General features: G+C 49.3%; 2 protein-coding genes and 1 long non-coding RNA gene across 3 annotated transcripts; 2 read left to right on the top strand and 1 right to left on the bottom strand.

The window, feature by feature from the left end:
• Nucleotides 1-1,310: 1,310 nt before the first annotated feature.
• EVX2 (even-skipped homeobox 2) lies at nucleotides 1,311-5,752 on the bottom strand (the record flags this gene model as incomplete). Its single annotated transcript, XM_083728909.1, has 3 exons — nucleotides 1,311-1,985; nucleotides 3,587-3,837; nucleotides 5,320-5,752. The coding sequence occupies 3 exons, from the start codon at nucleotides 5,750-5,752 to the stop codon at nucleotides 1,311-1,313; spliced, it is 1,359 nt and encodes a 452-aa protein (XP_083585035.1).
• A 3,036-nt stretch (nucleotides 5,753-8,788) lies between these two features.
• Nucleotides 8,789-10,383, top strand: LOC310833935. Its single transcript, XR_014559009.1, has 2 exons — nucleotides 8,789-9,037; nucleotides 9,698-10,383. It is a non-coding gene; the product is annotated as an uncharacterized lncRNA (long non-coding RNA).
• An 8,539-nt stretch (nucleotides 10,384-18,922) lies between these two features.
• HOXD13 (homeobox D13) lies at nucleotides 18,923-22,990 on the top strand (the record flags this gene model as incomplete). Its single annotated transcript, XM_083712017.1, has 2 exons — nucleotides 18,923-19,952; nucleotides 21,401-22,990. The coding sequence occupies 2 exons, from the start codon at nucleotides 18,923-18,925 to the stop codon at nucleotides 21,649-21,651; spliced, it is 1,281 nt and encodes a 426-aa protein (XP_083568143.1). The 3' UTR covers nucleotides 21,652-22,990.
• Nucleotides 22,991-24,080: the final 1,090 nt, after the last annotated feature.

Below are 24,080 nucleotides of genomic sequence, written 5' to 3'. Positions count from 1 at the left end.
GTGGTGGTTTGTCAGAGCCAAAGGCGTGTGACGAAATAATGCCGAGAAACATTATTTCCGCCCTCCTTTGCATTGAGTCCTTTCTTTGCAAATTAAAGTTTCATTAAAAAAAAAAAAAGACACGTTCGTTTGTTTGTTTTTAAACTAAAGTACCCGGAAGGTCAGTGATTCGAGACAATGCCTCACCTGCCAATAAAGTTTCAAGTATTTCCCAGATAAATTGTGGACTATGGTGCTCGGAAAGCAGGAAGCTAAAAAATAATAATAAAAAATAGAACGTAAATCCCTCGCCCTGTTTCCTGGACGAGTATTGCTGTCAGTCTCACACTCCCTTCCCTTTTTACTGGCTGACCCTCAGCTTTCTCATTTGTTTACCGCCCTCCCTCTAAAAAAAGAAGAAGAAAGTAGCCAGCCCCTTCCAGTTCAAGAGGGCAGGAGCAGAAGGAAACCATAATAAGAATCGCGTTTCCCCCTTCCTCTTCTCCTATAAAGCACCCGGTTTCTTTGCCCATCAGTCGCCACAGGCATCTCTGTGGCAAATTTCTGCTGGGTTTGTTTGCTTCGTCCTCAGCCAGATCCCCACTAAATGCAGGAATTGGGGTTTGCCTTTGATATATATATATACTTTATATATATATAGGTTTGTTTTAAAAGATGCCCAAACAATGTGTTTGGGTTGCGCAGCTGGCACAAGCGCCGGCCTTCGAGATGGCTGCTACTAGAGCATCCATTGGCCACGCTGGCTTAACCTACCGCTCAGCAACAACTGGGCTGGCCACAGGTTAGCCATCCTTTCTGCAGAGGACCAAGGATAAGGTGCTGCTTAGATATCCAGCCGTGCTAACAACCGTCGGCTGCAGGTCAGAGGCGCCCAAGAGCAGTTCCCATTGCTGCCAGCAGGGGGAGCGAGGCAGCACCCTCCGTAGCTTGGACGGCTGCATTGAGTGCAGAATGTCTAGAAACGATCGTTCTCCAATCCTAACAACTGTGGGTGCTTGTTGGGTGTGAGGAGGGGGAGGAGAAGAGAGGAAGCACAGAATGTTAAAAGGCCAGTATGTTTGGGGATGCTCCCCACACCTTCCTCCTCCAACCACCCTCTCCCAGCAGCCATCTTTTTAAATCAGGGCCGTGAGAACAACAGCAAAACAACAATAATTAATTATAGTACTTTTAAAAAAAACACCTTTTTGCTAGAGTTCCAGTGTATGCCCGCCCCTCCCCTCCGTTGTACAAAACGGTTCTCTTCTGCCCTCAGCCACCCCGGCTCAACAGCGCCTCCCACTGGCCGCCGGGGTGGGGGGGCTGGCTAGTTATCTGGTCAAGGCGGCCTCCTCCCGCTGGTCTGGGGAAGGGACGGCGGTCTTGCTGAGCACGGCGGCCGAGTAAGGCAGGAAGCCGCTCTCCGAGCGCTGCGAGGCGGCCGCCGCCGCCGCTCCGGCCGCGGTGCAGGTGAAATCCGAGCCGGAGGCGCGCGATCCCAGGGCTGCCGCGGCCGCGGCCGCCGCCGACTGGCTACTGTGGCAGCTGAGGCAGGAGCAGGGCGCGGAGCCGGCCGGAGGAGCCGTCGAGGCTGCTGCGGCGGCGGCCGCGGCTGCAGCTGCAGCGGCCGAGGCGGCGGCGCTGCTGTTGAGGCCGGCGGCGGCGGCTGCGGCGGGCGACTGGTAGAGGCCCGGGTGTCTGAAGCTGCACAGCAGCTCGGGCCGGGAGTAAGGGTGCGAGAGGGCGCGGAAGGTGTCCAGAGGGCGGATGGAGGTGGCGAAAGGTGAGGCGGTGGCCCCCGACGCCGCAGCCGCGGCCGCGGCCGCCGTCACCCCGACGTGCGGGTAGTAGTGCAGGGGCACGTGGGAATGGAACGGGTAAGGCAGGCTCCCCGTGGCCGCCGCGTGGGTCATCATGTACGTGTAGAAGCTGGGGTCCGCCGGGTGGGGCCAAGACATGGCCAGCCGCTGCCTCTTGTCCTTCATCCGTCGGTTCTGGAACCACACCTGGTGGAGTGCGGGGGAAGGGGGGGAGACAGGGGGAGATGTGGGGCAGCGAATAGGGAAGTGGGGAGGGACACACAGAGGATAGGACGGCTTAGAAACAGCAGCAGATCCACAGCAGCGCGCCACGCCCCCTCCCTCTGCCGCGGGGTCAGATGCGAAGCCTGGCGTGGCCCTTGCGCCACGAGGCGCAGCTAGCAGTGCTAAGCGCCCTCCTGGCCAGGGACATTGCTTGCCCCACATGGCCTGAGTTAGGTTTTCGAACCAGCCTTAAACCTCCCCAACTTGGCTGGCCCGCTCGATTCAGGCTCTCTCGCCGGGCTCCGCGCTTCTTCCGTTTGAACTTTTAGGCCGCAGAGATATTAAAATGGTTCTTTGCCTCTCCTTTGCGCGCCGCCGGGGTTGGGAAACTTTACCCTGCCGAGCAACCATCTCTGAGAAACTACGGTGGCTGCGCTGTCTCCGATCTCAAAAATGAAACCGCTCCCCCGCTCCCATTCCGTATTAAAATATAATCAGGGATGTCAGCCCTCTCTTATTTCAATTGAGCCTAATTCAGTGGAAGCACTGGGTTGCTGTTTTTTCAAAGTTATCATTTTTAACAAACCTTCATTAATAAACCTTTTTAAAAAAAAAAAATGACCAAGATTGCAGATCAAGTTGCAAACCCTTATCAACGCTACATTTATTTTCAACGACCAAAACAGGCAATAAGTCTCCATATCTGCTTATTGAAAAGGCTGAGAGTTCTGCCCAAGGAAAATACCCTTTGCAACGAAATATATGGATGTTTCTGGTCTTCCGGTTTACCTTGGCTCCCTTTCTGTTTATCCCATAGCGCACAATATAGCACGTGATTCAAAACCATTCATTCCGGAGCGATTTGGTCCGGCTACAGAAACCAAATGTTCATGTTTTTTTAAAAACCGTAAAAGCCAAACACGGTTTAATTATTGCAAAACTATTAAGGCTTCCATTTCTCCCGATTCTTTGCGGTGTCGAAGGTAGGGCCTTCTCACCTCAGACTGCGATCCTAGGCACGTTTACCCGCGAGTAAGCCCAGTGGAACATAGTGCGACTTACTTCCAATTAAATTCGTCCAAGGATAGAGCGCAGCCATTTGCCTCTTCCTCTCAGATGAGGTAGAGAAGAATCAGCAAATGGAATAGAAACCATCTGAAGGAATAACGGCGTGTGATCCATTTCTAAATCGACTCGAGTTATTTAAAAAAAAAAATCACATTAACTGCCTTTCTCCTATTTTTTATTTTTTAGTAAACCTTTTGAAAATGCGAGAAACAATGGGAAAAGACTATCTGGAGGTGGGGGAGAGAGACGAAGTTAAAAATAGCTAAACAATCTCGTGGGAAGAGTGGGATTCTCTGCACGTTTATCTGGTGCCTTTTTCTATTCTCCTTGGCCTTGAAGAAGCGGAGGCGTCAAACGCGGCCTCTTTCGCTGCCAGCAAGGCGCAGCTGGACCGAGGCTGGAGCTCTGGTGGTTTAAGAACCCGAAAGAAAAACAGCGCGCGCGCAAAGCCAGGCGCCAGCCGGCAGCCTCCCTCGCCTCCCGCAGCCCCGGCTTGCCCTGATACACTACTGTACCTTGATGGTAGTCTCCGGCAGGTTGAGAGCCGCGGCCAGCTCGCACCTCCTGGGCCGAGAGACATAGTTCTCCCGGTAGAACTCCTTCTCCAGCCGAGCGATCTGCTCCCGGGTGAAGGCGGTGCGGTACCTCCGCACTTGATCCGCTCCGGAGCTGGAGTTCCCCAAGGCGCTGCCGCCGTGCAGGCTGCTTAAACTGGAACCCGAGGACGAGGTGGTGGTGCTGGGCGTGGAGCTGCTCTCGGAATATCCTACGGAGCAACAACAATGACAGCAGTGAGAAAGCATCAAAGAGCGATGGCTCTTCTCCAGGAGAAGAAGGGATGAGCTGGCGGGCGGGTTTCAACCAAGCGGCAGGCGCCGCTGGCAATCTGGGCTCTCCCTGATAATTAATGCTGGCTGTCATGGATACAAATTGCCGCTGTTAATAGAATCAATAAAAGTTTCTTTTCTTTCTTTTCTTTTCTTTTCTCTTTTCTTTTTTCAACACGGCTTCATAAGCAAACTAGACGCCTTCTTGTGAAATAAATAAATGCAACTCTCTCTGCTCTGCGGAGCAAATTAACCGAGGGACAAAGTTAAGGCAGGCGTTTTCCTAAAAGCGTCCCTCCAGCGGAGACTTCGCTCGTCTTTTCCTGTCCCTGCTTCCCTTTGCTTTTTATTTCGTGGGAACCAAATGGTGTCCCTAAAAACCCAAAGGCATGCCAGTTCGCACTGTAAGTGAATTTTCTCGTAGGATACCTTTGGGCAAAAGGTAAACAGCCCGCGCGTCCTAGAAAGATTGATTCGTGGTTATAAATTTGCAAGTTGCCTCCAGTTAGGATCTATTTCCTAACGGACGCTTCGAAAAAGTTGCTACGGCGCTTTGAGAGATTAAGCTGTATTAACTGTAGGATCGAAGTTAACAATGCCCAGAGAAATACTATTTTGGCTTTGGGGTGGGGCGGACATAGCGGGAAGGAGAAACACCTAATGCATTAATAATAATAATAATAATAATAATAATAATAATAATAATAATAATAATAATAATAATAATAACAACACATAACTGCATTTTTAGTGAAAGCATCAAACAGAAAGTCAGACAGACACACAAAAGAATCTTCCTAGGAATAGAAACACGCACTGGACTCTAAATGCAGCCTCTAACTGCCGTGTTGAAGATGCCCCGTTATGAGCTGTATTTTATAATTACACAGTATCAAAATTGCTCAAGAAACACCTGTCTACACACTCTGGTTTTTTTTAAAATAATAATAAAAAACGGTGCAAGTGGCACTTCGTTCTCCAAAACAAACAGAAGAAATCTTGTGGAAGATATACTCAGAAGGTGTGCAACGTTTGGTGGTCACAAATACACCATGACAGTCCTGTTCACTTCGGCATAGATTATAGAAACTCAGCGTGTGCAGATAAGTCTGGAGATGCCTTTAGCACCCTGGATAGACTGCCTGGTCTTGAGAAGCACAATAACACGCCAAAGAGGCTTCCACATTTGAATATCCATATTGTACCTGCCTGTTCCATAAAGGACCAGCTGACGATCCCTTGGTATTTAATGTGCTGCTTAAAATCCTGATCTTCTCCAGGAAAAGCTGGAGGGGGATGTCAGAGTGCCTTGGATTTCTCCCCATCTCCCCCCACCCAAGTTCTTACCCCAGTAAACGCCCGCTTTGGAGTGGGGTGGGGTGGTGGCGCCGGGGTAGACGGGGAGAGAGGGAGAGAGTTACCTTTGTTATTGTTTTCCTTCAGCTGGGAGGAAGTGAGGCTGGCGGGGGAGCGGAGCGCAGAGCAGCCCACCTCCACGTCGCTGTTCATATCTGCCTCTTGAGCAACTTCTGAGTAATGGCTAATCTTCTTCCTCCCTTCCGAGGGAGGCAGCTCCGAGGTGGCGACGCCGACGCCGCTTTCGCCGCTCTGGTGCTGGAGGTTGAATAAAGTGTCTATTTCGAATTTCCCTTTGGCAGGGATGTCCCCTAAAGAGGTGTGCAGAGAAGCGGAAGTCAGTCTCGGGCTCAGGCGGCCGCCGTGGGGCGAATTTTCGAGGGCCTCCAATACCACGTTGCCAGCCGAGTCGGACAAATTCGCCAGCCTTTTGCCAGCCGTGGGGCTGTGCAGCCCTCGTTCCATCAGGATCATCTCTTTTCTTATTCTTTCCATCATCTCTCAGCTCTTTTCCCCCCCTCCTTGGGAAAAAAGTGTGTGTATATATATATATATGTCAAGGTTGCAAAGGGTTCGTCCTCCTAATGATGAGCCGTGCAGCAGGGGCTAATTCGCATTCAGCCCGTCGAGTGTCTCTAAATATTATTATTACCTCTTTTGGAAGGGGAGGCGTAAAAAAAAAAAAAAAAAAGGCGAGATGCAAAAGCGAAGGGAATGACTGGTCAAAATGACCCATACATCCTTCCTAGCCCCGAAATGTCATTCATCACGAATAGGGAGCGCTCGTCATTAAGGTACGGATGACGCTGGTCGAATAATCATTTATTGTAACAGGTTTATAAGCAAATAAATACAAGCTCCTGTCAACGGATAATGAAGGCGGCTTCGGAGCAGACAAATAGATCCAGGTAGGGAGGCAGAGGGAGAGAAAGAGAGAGAGAGAGAGAGAGACCCGGAGTGAAGAGAAGAGCTGCGCTTGTCCTTTGCTCGATCAGATCTTGCATGGATTGCTCTGGGGTTTGGCCTCTGGGGTGAAATTGACAGTCTGATTAATAAAACGAGCTGAGCAACATTTCCCCCTTCATTTAGGTGCATCATTATGCTCTGATTCCCCCCTTTCTTTCCTTTCCCCCTTTTTGCTTTTGTGTGTGTGTGTGTGTGTGTGTGAGTGAGAGAGAGAGCGAGCGTGTGCGTGTGTGTGAGCGCGCGCGCGCCTCTTGGCTTCTTAGCTCCTAACGATGCAAGCTTCTTTCTCGTTTGTCCTCCTCGGACAGAAACACGGGGGCTAAATGACAGGGGAGGCTTTGATTTCTAGGGAGGAGGGTTTCTCTCTCTCTCTCTCTCCCTTAAAGAGAGAAAAGCTGCCAAGGTGTGTGTGAGAGTGTGAGTGTAAAAGAGAGAGAGATCCTCCATTCAGTCCACTTTTAATCACCTTTCCTTCCTATTTAAGAAAGCAGGCATCCAAGGCGTCCCAGGAAGAAATCGACTCGCCCTTTCCACCGGGACAAACACACACACACACACGGACTTCCAGACTTAAATAACTATTTCTGCAGATACATACCAGCCCAAAAAGAGCATCTATCGCGAGCTACAGCCTGTGCGCGCAGCCATTAAGAGTAATCCAAGGGGATCTCAGCGTTATTTCCTTAACTCATCCACAAACCATATATATATTTGTGTCTATGCGTGGTGGTGGTAGTGGGTAGGCGTGCGGGGGGTGGGGGGAGGGTTGTTTTTTCCCTTCCCTTCCATAATCCTGTTTATTGACGGAACTAGTCTAAAGTCCTTCCTTCGCCTCTGGCTCAAAATCCTCTCCTTGGTGGAATGACGGGAAGCAAAAACAAAAGGAAAGAAAAGTTCGGCGGAATCTTAAAGACATGATTCAAAGCACCAGAGAGGAGTAAAAAATAATAATAAATTTTTAAAAATTCATTAATATATTCATTCAGCCTTTCTCTGCCTAGATTTTTCTCTCCAACCTACTCCACCCCTTTTAAAACGAAGCCCTGATATATATATATATATATAAAACGCTTTTGGTATATAGCGAGAGCCGCCATTCTCCTCGCCCTCCTCCAACTCCCCTTCCAGCCAACCTCCTTCCCTTGTGTAAAGTTACCTGCCTCTCCGTTTCCTCCCCTCTCTCTTTCTCGGTTCGGAGAGATTCCGGGGAGCAGCCAATCTCTCTCGGCGCCCAGAGGAACGCGGGGGCCGCGATTCGCCGGCCCTTCCTCTCGGAAACTCTCTCTCCGGCGAGAACTTTGATGGTAATATAATGACGCCGAGGGCAAACGAAGATAAAGCCGGCTGTCATTAGCATCCTGGGAGCACCTCCTCGAGAGGTACAGCGCCCAACCTTTTTTTCCACCCGAGGAAAGCCTTGCTGTCGGGGGTTTCCCTTCTCTCCCCACCCCCTGTGAGATTCTGCTAAAGTTTATATTTCTGGCTGTGGGTGGAATCCGATGGAAATGCCTCTCCCGCGATACGGTAACACCTCCGCCACACACACCTAGAAAAATGCTCTCTTCTTTCAAGCCTGGTGCTTGATCTGATACGAAAAAGCTTCCTTTGAAAAGAAACAGGGCACGATCCAAGTTAAACGAGGCTGCAGCCCTTCTGCATACTCACCTAGGGTTAAGCCCCATAGGACTGTCAGGGGCTTTACTTCCAAGTAGATGCGCAGAGGCTTGCGCTCTGAAGCCCTTTCAAATCCCGCTGATTCCAACAGTGGAGAGCTAAGCAGGTCCGCCATTAAAATGTGTTTAATTTCTGACTTAGACGTGCTTTTAATGTGCATGGTGGTGATCCATTTCTCCCAGATGTTGGGTGTACCCTGGATAAAGTCCAGGGCTCTTTAGCCAGAGGGCAAGTAAAGGGCATTGGTGCTCTCACTTGCGCGACCCTGATAAGATCCACTTTCAGTGTGCTTAGGATGGTGTTTCCACAGATTTCTGAAGAACACCTGGATCCTACATAAAAATTTCCCCTAAAGTGACTCAGAAGTGTTTGTGTGTGAGAGTGAGAGAAAGAGAGAGAGTGAGGTTTGGTCCAAGATCCTCTTAAAGACCTCATGGAATATTAACATTAAATTGATTCTACACATAATAGCCAGATTTTTAAAAAATCCAAACCCCCCAACTCTGTTAGTTCCTGTGTTAAGGCTGTTGTTGCAAAAGCAACGAAGGCCCAGTGCGCACCGCACCTTCAAAACACATATTTAAAGCACATAACTCCCATCTCACAAAGAATCCTGGGAACTGTAGTTTGTTAAGGGTGCTAGGAATGTCAGCTCTCTGGTGGGCAAACTACGGTTCCCATGATTATTATTTTTGGGGAGGGGTGTGTTCTTTAAATATATGGTGCGCAGGCAGTCCAAGAGCCCAGCGGCGCCTTAACGTTTATTACGTCATAAGCTTTCCTGGACTTGAGAAGCCAGAGGACTCTAAGCCATGAAAACTTCCGCCACAATCAGTGTGTTAGTCAAGACTCTTATCCATAGATATGTAGAGTTGCAAGGGGCCACCAGGGTCATCTAGTCCAACTCCCTGCGGTGCCCAATATGGGGCTGGAACGCACAGCCCTGAAATTAGGAGTCTCTTGCTCAGTTGCTGACGGAGCTATCTTCGTTGCTCTTGTTGGGTTTCTTCCCCTTCCCAGGTCAAGTGTTCGAGATCGGTTGAGGCTCTCTAAGGGGGTCTGTTGTTCATTAAACCCCATCCAACCAATTAAGGCGAGCCTTCGGTGGTTCCCCGAAGTGCGAATTTCGCTGTCGAAGCCTGGGTGCGTATTACAACAGGAAAGGATGAAAATGGCAAACAAATTGGAAACAGAGCATGCGCTTGTACGTAGAGGCGTTTGAGAACAGGATCTCCTATTACTGAGCAACATTCAAGGTGCAAAAATTGCATTTCTGTGCGATCATCTATTGCTACTATTAAAACCCCTCCCTTTCTCAAAAGCACACAAGGAAGTAGAAGCGGATAACGGTGCGGTTAGGAATTAACCTCTTCCTGTCTGATTGACCAGATGCCCCTATCCTGACAAGCGTCCCAGAGCCCACCCGGTGACTAAACTACGACGACAGCAGCAATCTGCTCTCTGGCAGTCAGTCTCCCGTTTTAAACTGGAGCAGAAACCAGTTCCGAGTTGTTGTTTTTCTGAGTCCACACAACTCTCTCTCTCTCTCCCTCCCTCCCTCCCTCCCTCCCTCCCTCCCTCCCTCCCTCTCTTTTGCTGGGATCCTATAAAAATTCCACAGAACTTGGAATCCGCCAGATTTCCGCGTGAACGCTCTTGACTGTAGACTAGGCCTCCGAGTTTTGCATATCAGAGGATCGCCAGCAAAAGAAACCCTAAACCTAATAATAATAATAATAATAATAATAATAATAATAGTAATAATAATAATACTATAAGAGCGATGCTGTCCTCCCTAAACAGACAAGAAACACGGTTTGGCTCTGGGCTGGAGAAGACATGCATATCGATTTCCGAGGAAGCTTTAGCCACCGCGTGGAAGTGAGTAACCGACCAGTTATAAAATGGGAAGCGGAAATCTGCGGGCGGCTTTATTGCTGTCGTTTGGCGCCCCCATCCGTTTTCTCAGCGGCGTTAACACGCGCGATATAATTATTTTGCTTCTTCTCCCGCACCCCCTTTCTTTCCCCAGCCTAAAACCTTCAGAAAACCGACATCTTCAGCACCCTCTCCTAGAATCACGAAGCCCCCCCCCCAACCTCCGAATTGATTTCCAACCCAGCCGTCTCCTGGCCCCTTCTCCTTTCGAGGAAAATAGCTGCGGTGCCGAGCGCGCGTTTCGAACTGAGACCCTTCAGCCGAAGAAGGGCTGCAATCGTCTGGACTCCCCAACTCCCCTTTATTAGTGTTATTTTATATTTTGCACCTTTTAAAGAATAGCAGTCCTCGGGTTTATGTGAGACCTCTTTCAAAGTTTGGCTCTCTTCTCGTGAGAGGGGAAAGTTTAGTGCGCGCCGTAAAAGGCAGTTTAATAATCATCAGCTAAGTAGATATTGCGTAACGACGCCGACCGCAGCCAATGGCAGCTGGTCATTACTCTCCAGAAAGAAAGCAAAATAATACTAATAAAGTCGTTATTTGATGTTTTATATTCCTAGACAACTCGATTAATGGGCTCGAAGGCTCTTTAGAACTATTCTTCGTTTAGGAAACTATTTCTGGGGGTTTAAAGTTGTTGCTCTTGTTGTGTGTGTGTATGTTTTTAAAGACATTTTAGAAATGGGGAATGTTCGCAGACAAATGTACAGGGCTGGTTTTGCTTGCACCGTGTTGACTCAGTTGTCCTTATAAGTTTTATGTAGCTGCTACGGCCTGAAGCCAAGCTTTAAAATAAACCCCTCTCAAAAACTGAGCCCTGAGACATCAAAGAATAAGCGACCCTTGTTTGTTAACTTTTAATTGAGGAGGTCTCATCCGACTTAATTGAAATGGAGCGCAGGTTTCAAGTGGGATAGAAAGCCCCGGCAGCTTTTAAAGAGTCGAAGTGTTCATAGGAAGGGAGGCTGAGTAAATATTTGTTTCCCGTCTTTACTGCGGGTCCTTTGAGGTGAACTGCATAGCGTTGCTTCTGGTGCAGGTAATAAACAGGGGCGTCCCAGCAGCGGAGTCTCCACACAGAAGCCTGTCTTGGAAGTTCTGGCTATGTTTACATCTGTCTAGACCCTCCAATGCCAGACCGTCTGGGATGAACTTGGTTTCACCGCGAGTGTCAGCAAGAACAGGACGGGTCAAACGGGGGGTCAAGCTCGCTTGGGTTTCTCTCAACCTCGGGAGGAGGGCGATAGGTCAGGTGCTCCCCCCCCCCACAAGAGGAGAAACCCGCGCCTTCTCCGTGGTATTATAGGGCGCTCAGCGCTCATAGGATTTTTAACATTCACCCTTCCAGGGTCCCGAAAGCGTTCAGATTATGTTTCTGCCTTCTCGTTTCACCACCGGGGCTGCTGCTGCACCCTCAGTTCTCAATTTATTCTGGCTGCGAGTACAGGAGCGCCCGTGGGGATGTGTAGGCGCACACACCCGCGCCAACCACGGCACGCTCACAAACACGTATAGGCGCAAAGACTGCACAACAGTTACGAAGGACGCTGGTATATAGGGAACACCGGAGCAGCCCACTTGTTTAAATAAATAAGCATATAAAACACACGCCCACAAATATCATATTTATTTATGTTTGCATATGCATATGTGTGCGTGTGTATGAGTGAGAGAAGTAGATGAGATATATTTACAAAAATGATAAATATAGGGAATCCAGAAACCAGTAGAAGAAGAGTTTGGATTTGATATCCCGCTTTATCACTACCCTAAGGAGTCTCAAAGCGGCTAACATTCTCCTTTTCCCTTCCTCCCCCACAACAAACACTCTGAGAGACTTCAGAGAAGTGTGACTAGCCCAAGGTCACCCAGCAGCTGCATGTGGAGGAGCGGGGAATCGAACCTAGTTCACCAGATTACGAGTCCACCGCTCTTAATCACTACACTAGCTCTCAATAGACTAAATAACATTCGCATCTGGGACAAGGACCACACGCAAACCTCTCCCACTGCCTCTCCAGTCACTCGGCCTGTCTGGCACCCCTCCCCTGGCTTTCTCCACACACACACACACACACACACACACCCTCTTATTTCTCTGTCCACTTCGTGCATCTGATGGAGAATTCTGCCTAGGAAAGCCACCATGAAACTTCTGAAGCTGCTTTTGCTTCCTTCAACATTCTGATAGTATAATACAAAAAAACAAAAAACAAACAAACAAACACCCAATAATAATGCAAGAGCAAAGACTCCAGTTGGAAGGCCAAGGTAATCCAGTTGATTCCCTGTCCTTGTCTCTCCTCTAATTAGAGGTAAGCGTTAGTTGTCGATGCACACGCGATTATCTATCCTGCAGTGCCTGGAGAAGAGGTTGAGGTTTGGTTGATTTATTGGAAGACAAAGGATAGAGAAGAATTTCTAGCATCTCCCCCAGCTCTCTTCCTCTTCTTCCTCTTGCAGTAACCGAGGTAAACTTTGAGGCTTCACGTTTCCTGCTAGCAGGACAGTCGAGCACAAACCGGCGTCCACCAACATTCCGAACCCTTACAGGAGAACTTGTAGGGCCATCTAGTGGTCAGGTTTGGGTACTTCCGGCTTCTAATGGAATGGTTGGAAGAACGTCCGACTTCAAATAAGAGTCTTCCATCTCAGTTTAAAGAAATAAGCCGTAGATATGTATTTATGTGTGCGTGTATGTACACAGACACAGAGAAAGAGAGACGCCGAGCGTGTGTTGAAGAACTGATGCCGAGGAGTTTTCTGGACTTCTGCGGAAACTTAAAACTGCAATCCGATCAGGGGTGTCAACTTGAATAAAACATTGGGGGGGGGGGACACAGGTAAGCCCCTCCCCACATAATCGATCGCACACCCCATTTGAATGCCAATGCCGATCAACTTTAGGGGCTCCTGGCCCCTCTTAAATATTTTATTTGGCTCTTAGGAGTTGGCTCCTATGAATCCGATACACAGTTACCTGTGAGAAAGCCCCGCTGAACTCAGTTACGTTTACTTCTAAGTAGACGTATATGGGGCTGCACGATTACACTTCTCTATTAATGCGTTCTGCAATAGCAGGCATTATCCCTGGTTTGCGTGCGATCCGGAAACATTCAGATCCATATCCATGGGAGGTTTTCGTGTTGACTTCTGTAGGGCGGGGCTCGCACTGAACTGGGAACTGCACATCAGCGAGGGGTATAATGCGCTTCGGGTACGTGCTGAAGAGGGCTCTAATATATATCTTGCAATGCTTATAGATGGAAACAGGTATTAATCAGCAAACATTTTAGCTGAATTATACTGAGGTGGGAATAACTCAGAAGGCTGAGATCCTATGCACACACACACAGAAACCTTTTAAGAACTAAAACGTTAAAGAAGAGCCCTGCAGGATCAGGCCCGGCATCCTGCGTTCTCACAGTGACCACCAGATACCCATGCGAAGCCGGCAAGCAGGACACAGGCGCAAGAGCGTTCTCCTCTCTGACTCTTCGGCTGATATTCAGAATATTGCCGCCTTCTTAAATGGCACCCGCTTCATCAGATGTATAAAATGTTGCCCAAAGTTCCCAGGTGAATGCGTACACGTGGGTGCACTTGGGAACAAGCCCCATGGTACTTAAACTTATGAAGTGAGCATGCATGGAACAGAGGTATTGCCAATCTCTGCTGCTTTCTACCAGTTCAGTCTGAGTTACCTACCTTAACTGCTAACTTCAGGATTTGCAGGCGAACTTTAGTTTGGGGTCGCAATCAGGACACGGTCCAGCCGAAGCCGTTTCTAAGAGAGGCTGAAGAGGGCGCTGACTTCTCCCGTCGAAATGAAGCGGCCTTTTGGCTGGACAGTAAACCAGGGTTGATCCACTGTTGATATGGCACAACCCCAACAAGTAAAACGGGATTTGTGAAGTTAGGCGGCTTTAATTTTGGAAACCATTCCTAAGTTCCCTTGAATTCAGCTGGGAGAGATCAAAACGCTTGAGAGACTTTCCCATTAAAAACCAGCGGGTCTTGACACCAATGCGTCTTACACCGTTTTGCACCGTCAGTTTTGCCATGCACGCCTAGTCTGGTGGTACACCTAGAAACGGTCGGTGCGGACGCGTCTGCCTTTTTTTAAACAGCGATTTATTCCTTTCTTTAAAAATCAGGATTGCTGATGTCAGCCTACAGCCACTTGCTTGGGCACAAACCTTACTGAAGTTGCCGCAGCCTTCTTCTTAGCAGGGATGTATAGGATCGCGCCGTAAGTCATAATTCAGACATTGTAATATGTATGTATGTAGCGGCAATATATCAGTGACACAAGATATGTAGGAGCTGGACCGCTAGCTTTTCTTCTTTACAGTTGTCTGTCCAATATACAGTGGTACTTCGGGTTAAGAACTTTATTCGTTCCAGAGGTCCGTTCTAAACCTGAAACTGTTCTTAACCTGAGGCGCGCTTTCGCTAATGGGGCCTCCTGCTGCCGCTATCGCGCGATTTCCGTTCTTATCCTGGGGCACTTCCTAGTTAGCGGAGTTTGTAACCAGAAGCGGCTGTTACCCGAAGCGTGTGTAACCCGAGGAACCACTGTAGTACAATTCAGCTACACCTCAGCGGACTGGAAGTTTATGGAAATAGAGGTAGTCAAAATCCTAACCACTTCAGAGGGAGAATTTTCACTGGATTGCAAATAAGCAAACAAACAAACAAACAAACAAATAAATAAATAAATAAACAAGCAAACAAGCAAACAAACAAACAAACAAACAAATACATGAGTGTGGTAAAGCAACCATATATTTACAATAGTTCCTCCCCCTCCACCCCCTCGTTTCCCTTGCTTACTACATTACTGAGGGCAACCCATCCTTTCTCATACAGGAGTTTGGGGGGGGGGGGGACCCAGCCGTTTTGCGCAAGTAGGACACAAAATTTGGTCAGGGTGGAATCCCTGAATTAGATTTGCTGAATAAACGGAATGACCTTCCTGCGCTGGTGATGATAACCACTTGCACCGAAGTAATAAATATATTTTAAAAGTCCCATTGACATAATTCCTAAACTAACTTATCCGCAATGCATTTTAAGACGCGGGTGATCGAAATTAAGGTCAAGACTTTTCATAAAGAAGATGAATTGGCAGCGGGCAGGACATTCGATCCTCTCTTGCGCACGAGGTTATCTGGCTCGGGTTTTTGTTGCGTGTCCCAGCAAGAGGCGGCGCTTCCGGGTCCACTCACTTGGAAACGGGTCAATTTAAATGGAGCCATTGGGAACTTGTGCTTAGGAGATAAAAGCCGAGGGATGTGCTTGGGGTGGGTCGCCGAAAGACTTAAAACAGCCTTTAATTAGGAAATGGCTCTGCATAGTGATTGTATTAGGTCGCTGCAGATATTAGGGAGGGAAAATGAGGTAATTTCTCCTCGAAGCACAAATCACAACTTCTTCGCGGGTGTGTGTGTGTTTCTCTTTTCCTAGGAAGCCTCTCGTACCTTTCACTGCGTCCCCAACAAAATCGTTTCTTCTGATGCCTGCGCCATTTGCAAATGGAAAATGTAAGGCAGATATGATGTCAGCTGCACACACGTTGACTTAATGCCAAAGGGGAGAGGGAGGGGACGGAAAGGGATTCCCGAAAGGGGGTGTTGCAAACGGAATAAAGCTCCGCCAGAATGCCCTGGTGCCTCTTCAAATATGCCAGTCTTGTTAGACAAGTTGTTTTCCGAGCATTGCCGCCTCCTCGTAATCTCAGCCAGCCATCCCCATTCCTTGCGCGCGCAGAACCATAGGTCAACACGACCCGGCCTGTCATTCTGCAGCACTAACCTGTGGATCATTGCAGCGGCTGTTGACTCCTCTGGAATGAGCCTCAGCCCTAGTCCGAGCAACAGGTTTTGCTCAAATGAGAATGGCGGCAGGGTGCTTTTCCTACCTACCTTACAAAGAACCTTTGCCTGGTTGACCTCATTGTTTTGATTCCCATTCGCGGTCTCCCGCCCCCGCGTGGTCAGACCCTCAGTTCTCCCCACACCTCATAAAACTACCTTATCACCTCGCTGGAATGGATGAGGTCAAGCCGTGTTCGGAATAGATGGAATAGATGGTCCCCAAAAAGTGTGGGTGCGGGGAGAGACTCCCCCAACCACGACCGCTGGCAGCGACGATCTCTCCTGCAATGAAAAACACTGAAGAACGTATAGCAAGAAGATAAGACACGATCCAGACACAATTTAACGGTCTGGGAAGCCTAATGATTCTATTGGAGGAAAGTAACCTTTAACCCTCTCCAAGGAAGACTGCAGTCCTTATGCCCCTAGGAGGAAGCACCATTGAACACAATGGGAAATATTTAAGTCCTAGTAAATACTGCCCCCGAGTAAGCCGGCTGAATCCTTTTCAAAGGCCCACCTCTGGCTGCATCGTGTCCGGAATGTATTTATCCTACTTCTGACTCAAATGTTGAGCAGGATTGCAACTGGGTTACATAAACACCTTTATCCTAACCACGTACATCCAGGCAAGCCGTAGAAAGGCTGCAGCCTGAATTTGGTGGCAACCTTATTCTGTTCCGATATTTCTATTATTTCGGAATATAAATGTTTCCTTAACTGTATGCAATTAAGGAAGAAAAGGGGGGGGTGGAGTTCAGCCGAGTAGATTTTTTTAAAATATATATTTTTTTTACGTCGTGCCCTTAGTAACCACTTCCTAATTACCGACTCCTTTACACGTCCTGGAAACAAACAGAAATCGGGTTTAGACAGGAGTGAACTTCGTGACCTTTGTCAGCTTCACTTACTGGCGCGCTCCGTTGATTAGGAGGATCGGCAGTCAGTGAAGTTAAGCGATCGAGACTTAATGAACGTGAGCTTGTGTTCGCTCTCAGCCGGTTGCTGCTGTCGTTATTGGCACGGCTTTGTCATTCCTCGCTCTTGCCTCGGAAACTGCCAAGAGTTATTAGGAAGGCTGCAAACCATGGCGAATAGACCTCTCATGACCCGCCCGGCCGGTTGCTGCTTCCATTTGCCGAGGGATTCTCAGAAGCCGCGGCTGCTGCAGGTTCCTTTCTTCTCAAGCGCCTGTCCACCCACACCCTTTGCTGGAGTCTTTTCGCAGTCCTAGTTCAGCCTTTCTGCTTGGATATAAATATCTCTTTCCACTCAGGGGGAAAGGAGCCACCCCCCTTTTCCTTACAATGGTTTAAGCACTTTTAAGACATGTTTTAAGACTTGAGTGTCTTTTAAAAGCATTTTGCTATATTCCAGGGATTTTCTTCTCTCTCTCATTCTTCCTACCTTCCTACCTTCCTTCTTTCCTATTCTATAGCCTGCTGATAAGCTCCTACAACCAGAAAGTCCATCGACCAGGGAGGGTAAAATAAGCGAGGGGGTTTATTCGATTCTATGCGCATCTAACACCCCAGACCCGCATACCTGTGCGATGCTCGTGGGAACTGCAGCTTAAAGAGCGGCCTTTAGGAAGATCCCCGGCAACTCCGGAAAGCCAAGGGGACGAAGTAAGGCTGCTAAGGTTAAATTTACCGGGATTTACTCTCGGGCAACCATGCCTAGGATCACAGCTGAAGCACAGCAGCTCGATCCTACGAATTTTGTCTCTGGACTAAAGTCCCGGGGAGGTTTGCAGCCACGTAGGTCGTCTGAGTAGATGCTGACACTGCGTTCAACGGGGCTTGCTCCCAGGTAGCTTTCTGAGAATCGAGGTGTAAGGAAGGCGTAAACAGAGCCCTACCTCGCCCGTAACCGCATAAATAAATAAAGAGCTCTGGCACTGTTTTCACTGTATGAAACCGGTGCGCACACTCGCATTTTAACTTTTCTGAGCTCCAGCTCCTGCTCAGCAGCAGGAAGATTCTCCTTAATCTTCACCCTCTTGAAAGCTGCACTAAAGAAGCCCGACGAAGAGACTTGTGACACTCAAAAGACAACTCTTTTGTTGCTTTTAGACCCAGGGCTGAACCCATCTGGAAACTAAGCAAACTCACCGGTTTCTTAGAACCCAGTGATTCAAATCCAAAGCCCAAGAAAGAGAATCTCAGATTTGGTTGCTAATGCAGGGATACTGCGGGCTGAGAGGTAGACCTACTGCCGTTTGTGCCTGTGCAATACACTGTTGCTGTGCAGAGATATGTCTATCATTCAAAATACATATATAATGTTATACGAATTAATGTATAATGGCCTCTCACGCCTATACACGTTCTCGGGCTCTTAACAATTAAGTTAGGCTGCAGCTCGAAAGCACTTAGTGAAACCAGTTGGGGGACGGGGAATTAATGAAACCAGTCCAACTTACTTAGGTGCAAACTGGGTTAGGATCGGTGTTCAGCTTCAAATCGTGGCGCCACCGGTGCATTTCGGACAAGTTACGCTTCAGGAAACTCTGGTAAGCACCTCTACCATTAAAACCCCATGGAAGAGTACAGTTTGGGTCGAGGCATCAGAGGAAAGCAGAACTAGGACAGATGAGCTGTTGTTGAGAACATTTCCCCCCTCAAATTACCGCCTGGTATCTTAGCTGGCCTGGGCGACCTAGAGCTGAGAACCATATCCACATAACATTTAAACGCAGCGTAGACAGGGTATATATTCCCGCCTAAGTCTCCTTCTTTATCTATGAATAGATAATTCTACAGAGGTCCTATACAGGGCCGAAATGTGCGCGCGTGTGCGTTCTGATATTCTGTAAAAAGGATCCCAAACTGGAATTTCTCCTTGTGAACTGGTTCGAAATTGATGTCAGCGCCCCCCCCTCGCCCGAGATTGTCAAAGAGAAGGACAAGGGGGAGGGTGGTCGGCATTTATTAATATTTCAGTCGTATTCAAGCCCCTCTTTCCCTGCCCCTCCTATTAGTCCTCCTCTTCTCCACCCCCGCCTCCCAAAAATAGAACAAAACCCCTTATCTGAGAACCGTAACTACCTAGGGAAACAAAGTTTAGAGAGGGAGAGGAGAGGAGGTGGGAGGGAGGGAGGGGTGAGGTCTCTCTCTCTCTCTCTCTCTCTCTCTCTCTCTCTCTCTCCCTCCCTCCCCAGCTCAGTTTCCCGGTGGCCGGGTTACCATCACGTGGGCGTGAGGAGCCAATGGGGGCTCCCTGCTGGCCCTCCCTGCGAAGCCAGGCGCCGCGTCCCCCCTCCCAGCGTGGCCTTAGTTTTTATAAACCATCCCGAGCTGGGGGCGAGCGAGGCCGCCCCGTCCAGCGCTCCGTCCCAGGCACCAGTCGCCCCGGCTACGGTGGCTTGGCGCGCCATGAGCTGCTGGGGGCCTCCGCCGCCGCCGGGCCGAGGCGAGGAGGAGGCAGGCCAGGAAGAGGAGAAGGAGCAGCAGCAGCAGCATCGGCGGCGCGCCCGCCTTCAGCGAGGCTCTTGGGCGCAGGCAGCATGAGCCGCGCAGGCAGCGGCTGGGAGATGGAGGCGCTGCGGGCAGACGCCGGCGGCGGCGGGAGCGGCGGGAGCAGCAGCGGCCGGGGCCAGTGCCGCAATTTCCTATCGCCGCCGGTCTTCGGAGCGGCGCCGCCGCCGTCGGGTCGAGCCGCGGGTCCCGCCGCCTCCTCGGGCTTCCCCTACGAGCGCTCGGGCTCGTCGGCCGGGGCGCGCTCGTCGTCGTCGTCGTCCGAGGCGGCCCCTTCCAAGGACTGCTCCAGCGGTGGGCCCCCGACGGCCACGGCCGCGGCTGCCGCGGCCGCCGCGCTTGGCTACCACCCGGGCTACCACCCCTTCGGCAACGGCTACTACAGCTGCCTGCAGCAGAACGCCGCGCTCAAAGCCTCCCCGCACGCCGCCTTCCCCGTGGAGAAGTACATGGACGTGGCCGGCCTGGCCAGCACCAGCGTCCCGTCGGGCAGCGACGTCTCCTCGCGAGCCAAGGAGGTCTCTTTCTACCAGGGCTACGCCGCTGCCGCCGCCGCCGCCGGCCCTTACCAGCACGTGCCCGCCGGCTACCTGGACGTGGTCTCCACCTTCGGCTCGGCGGCGGGCGGCGAGCCCAGGCACGAGACGTACATCTCCATGGAGGGCTACCAGTCGTGGACTTTGGCCAACGGGTGGAACGGCCAGGTGTACTGCGCCAAAGACCAGGCCCAGGGCTCCCACTTTTGGAAATCCTCCTTCCCAGGTATGGCACGGCCAGGTGGTGATCGCAGCAGCAGCAGGAGGAGGAGGAGGTCAACCGGACAGGAAGCTGACATCTGGGAGAAGTAGCTGCCCACCTAAAACTACAGGGAGGGGAGGGGAAGGAGGAGAGGAGGGGAAATTCCTCCAGCTGGTTAGCTACGCGCTAGACCTACCAGGAGCCAGAGAACGGCCTACTCTCTTTTGCAGCTCCCAGAGCCCCTCAAGGAAGCCCCACAGAAAGCCGTGGAGCGGATCCCTTAAGGGTCTGCGCTCTCCGTGTTCTCACGTCTTTGCTCCTGGGCTGCAGGGGTCTCCGGCACGCCTAGCCTGTAATCGCCTTGACTTTCAAAAGAACTTCCGACCCAGTAACTTAGTCTTAGGCTGTAGAGAGTTCTGTTGAACTCAGTGGGCATTAGCTTCCCAGTAAGCCTGTTCGACGTCCGGCTTTCATTTGTACACCCTCCCCAGGGTCCTATGAAATCTATGGGACTTGGTCTGCAATTCTCCTACCCACTTTCCAGGGAGAATAGCAGACCCATTGAGCTCAATGCGATTTACTTCTGGGTAAGATTGTACTATTAGTGCAATCATTGTCATTATGTAAACACTGCCCGTACAAAAGCCACACGGCAATATGTCGGGGCGAAAGCATTTCCTTCCCCCAAACACCCCAGACCTAAAACCCAAATCCAGGAAGGTCCCTTAGGCTTGCATTGGTGTGTGTGTGTTCTAACTTCCAGAAAAAGCATCGGAACGAGTTCCACTAAAATACTCGCTATTTATTTCTGAGCAGACTGGGTGAGGATCTCAGCCCTGCCGCCTGATCGGGGCGTATTTTCTCGGAAGTAAAGCCGCTCCTCACCCTTTACGTTACTCTCTCAGAAAGTCCCTCGCGGGCTTCTTGCAGCCTTCAGCTTTAAAATAAAATTAGATTCGCTGGAAAGTAATCGGAGGGACTGAAAGCCGGAGAGGAAATGAGTTGAGGATTTGAGGGAGGGGGGGGGACGATTTCTGGCCTTAATGAAGACGGGCCTCTCCGAGGCTGGCCGTGATCGTTTTACTATTGTTGGCTGCTGCAAACTTGCCCCAGAGCCCTCAAGCCGCGGGGGGCGCCGAGTATCCCGTGTCACCCATCGCCAGCCACATGCAAATCAAGCAAGGAAGATATTTCGAAGTTGCAACTTAGGAACCTGTGCGCGCCTGCTTGTTTGCTTGCTTGAGAGCGCAAGTGTGCCTTTCCCCTTTGAACCATATGCACTTGAGGAGTTAGAGTAAACCAAATAAGAAATCTTCACTGAAATAGCTGCAAACCAGCTCTTGCGTTGCATTGTCTCCAAAGAGAGTTGTCGGTCGTTAAGTTAAGGCATAAGTAGTACTGTAATGGTAAAAATAAAAATAAAAAAAATGGTTTTTTATTTTAACTTGCCCCTTGGTCTCCTCTTTCCGTAGGGGACGTTGCACTAAACCAGCCGGATATGTGTGTCTACCGACGAGGGAGGAAGAAGCGCGTGCCTTACACGAAACTGCAGCTCAAGGAACTGGAGAGCGAGTACGCCGTGAACAAATTCATCAACAAGGACAAGAGGCGGAGGATATCCGCGGCCACTAACCTCTCCGAGAGACAAGTCACTATTTGGTTTCAGAACCGCAGGGTCAAGGACAAGAAGATAGTCTCCAAGCTGAAGGACAATGTCTCCTGATCCGGGCCCAAATCGGTGGTTTTTTTGGGGGGGGGGGAATCTATCTCTATCTATAAATATATATAAATATATATTAATTGCAAACCATCCACTATCGGTTCAAAAATACTTTTGGAAAGACTTGAAATATATTTAATATTCCCCCCCCCCCCCGAAGGGAGGAACCTTGTTGAAGTACTTATAGGAAAAAGGTTTGCAATTTCTTTTTCGGATTTACTTGCAAGTGTTAAATTTCCTCTCCCCCCCCCCCCTTAAAAAAAGGTCATTCTCCTTCATTGTATTTTGGTAGGTTCTGTTCCCTTCCCCCTCCCACGAGGCCTTCCTGAAAAACCGCTAAACTAGCCTTAAGAATATGCTAAGTGCTAAAAGGTGTGATTATAGATAGATATGTATAATCTATCTGTATATATAGTCTATCCTTATCATCAATCTCCCGAATTTTCATAATGGACCAGAAGACAATAATTATGTGCAAGGGAGTTGTGATGATGACGTCAACGCCAAGGTAAATGAAGTCGAGGGTCGCCACTGACCTCTGACCTTAATGTGAAATTACTTTTTAAAAAAGAGGACTGCATTTTTCCTTCCGCCTCCTCCGAAACCGATCCCCACTGAGCTTAAACCGGAGTCAGGGGGTCCCAGTTTTGAAGACCTACCGTTCCAGGCTTAAACAAAGTTCATTTAGGGGAGTATACACTGTAGAAACGAGTTCGAAATTCGTCCCAAGTCCATCTGTTTAGAATGGGGCGGTTCTTAGGTTTATAAATAATCTTTTTGAAACCAACCCCAAAATGCATTGTGATTTAGGTAGCCCACCTCCCACACATTTTCTGCGGGTAGTGGGGGGAAATAATCGGTTGCTTTATGTACAGTCAATGGAGTCTGATTTCCTGCAGTAGTGAAAGGCAAGATCCGACCGAAAGGAAACCTACTTTGCGCACGGCAAAGTTAGTTCCACTAAGTCTCTGTCGGTTTGCTGCCATGTATGCTGGATTATTGGAACCAAACGTGGTTTTTTAAGTGCTTTAAATTTTGGCCGGATCCTGCCTGCAATTTTTTGAGGGGTGCGTGTGTGTACGCGTGTGTGAAGTGGAAGTGGTGATGTTGGGTTGCTCGCTGTTGCACGCAGTCTGCAAGCGAGGCTTAACACGTAAGCTCTTTTCTATTATTGTCGTACTAAGAGCTAGGGCACCTCACGCGCTGGGCTGAATTCTCAACTTAGTACAGTGGCCTGGAGTTCCGGGGTTTTTAAACCGACTGTGCCTAATATGTTTAGTTTGTATAAAGGTGTGTATAAATCGATGCGTATTTTTATATAAATATCGGGACGTTCTGTTAACTCTTCTGTTTTGTTTCCTCCTCCACAATCACAAAAAAGCATTCGCTTTTAACCCTTCCTGGGAACGGACAGGCTTCTGCTCAGAGGAGTGGGAGCTGGGGGTTGGTAGCTTTTGTTAACTACACTAAATGAAACGGGTGTTAGAGAAAGAAGCAATAAATGACAAAAAATAGGTTATGTTTTTTTTTAAAAGAGTCCTAGTGCTTTACGTAGTCCCAAGAGTTTTATTTCTTCTCCCGGTTGCAACAAGAGAGTGCACATAATCGAGCAAAAATTCCAGGCGCCGCGGAGGAGATACAATGGCGAAGTATCTCTTTTTCCAGGTGGGTTGTTGCGTCGCAGCAGATTTGCGCAAAACCCCAAAAAGGGAAACTCGTTTGGCGCCCGCCTGGTTAGAGGCGAAAAGTTTGCTGTGGAGTGAATCTGAATCCGACTCCCTGTTGTCGGTCTCCTTTCTTTAGGTTCGGGTAGGAAACGAAAGCCCTGCTGCCCGCACTCCTTCCTGCTGCTCCCATACTTAACTACTTGGTTAAACTGAGACCTCGTGTTTGGCTCTGCTTTGCTTTTGGGATACATGCAGATCTCACGGGCTGATAGCGTCGTTGAGGAAAGCGGCAGGGGCAGGGAGAGAGTGATCTGTTTCTTGAATGGACTTCAAGGGACTTAAGGCTACACAGCCCTCAGGAGCAGAAGCCCCTGAACTCATTTAATGATAAAGGATCATTGAATCCAGTGGGCGGGGCGGGGAAAAGGAAGTATTGAACTTTGGCCCTTGCGTTTCAAAATCGTTTCCCATCCTGCTCTCAAACTCTTGCTCTAAGGCTAACATTCGTTTTTACTTGGTTAAAAGGCTTGATCTCACAAGCTGTTAGACATGTTCTTCCTACACTACCCCGAATAAACGGATTTATTTATTTTCGATGCCCAGAGGGAAAGAAAACGACGTGTGTGTGTGTGTATTTGTCAGAAAGGGCCTGAAAAGAAAAGAAAAGAAAAGAAAAGAAAAGAAAAGAAAAGAAAAGAAAAGAAAAGGGTCTGTTTTCAAACAGTGAGCGTGTGTGATGTTGGGGTTTTGTTCTGTTTTTAAGTA

Source organism: Podarcis gaigeae (genome assembly GCF_964106915.1).
Source record: "Podarcis gaigeae genome assembly, chromosome: 1".
Taxonomy (NCBI): domain Eukaryota; kingdom Metazoa; phylum Chordata; class Lepidosauria; order Squamata; family Lacertidae; genus Podarcis; species Podarcis gaigeae.
Note: the sequence above shows the minus strand (reverse complement) of the source record. Positions and strands in the feature narration are given on the sequence as shown.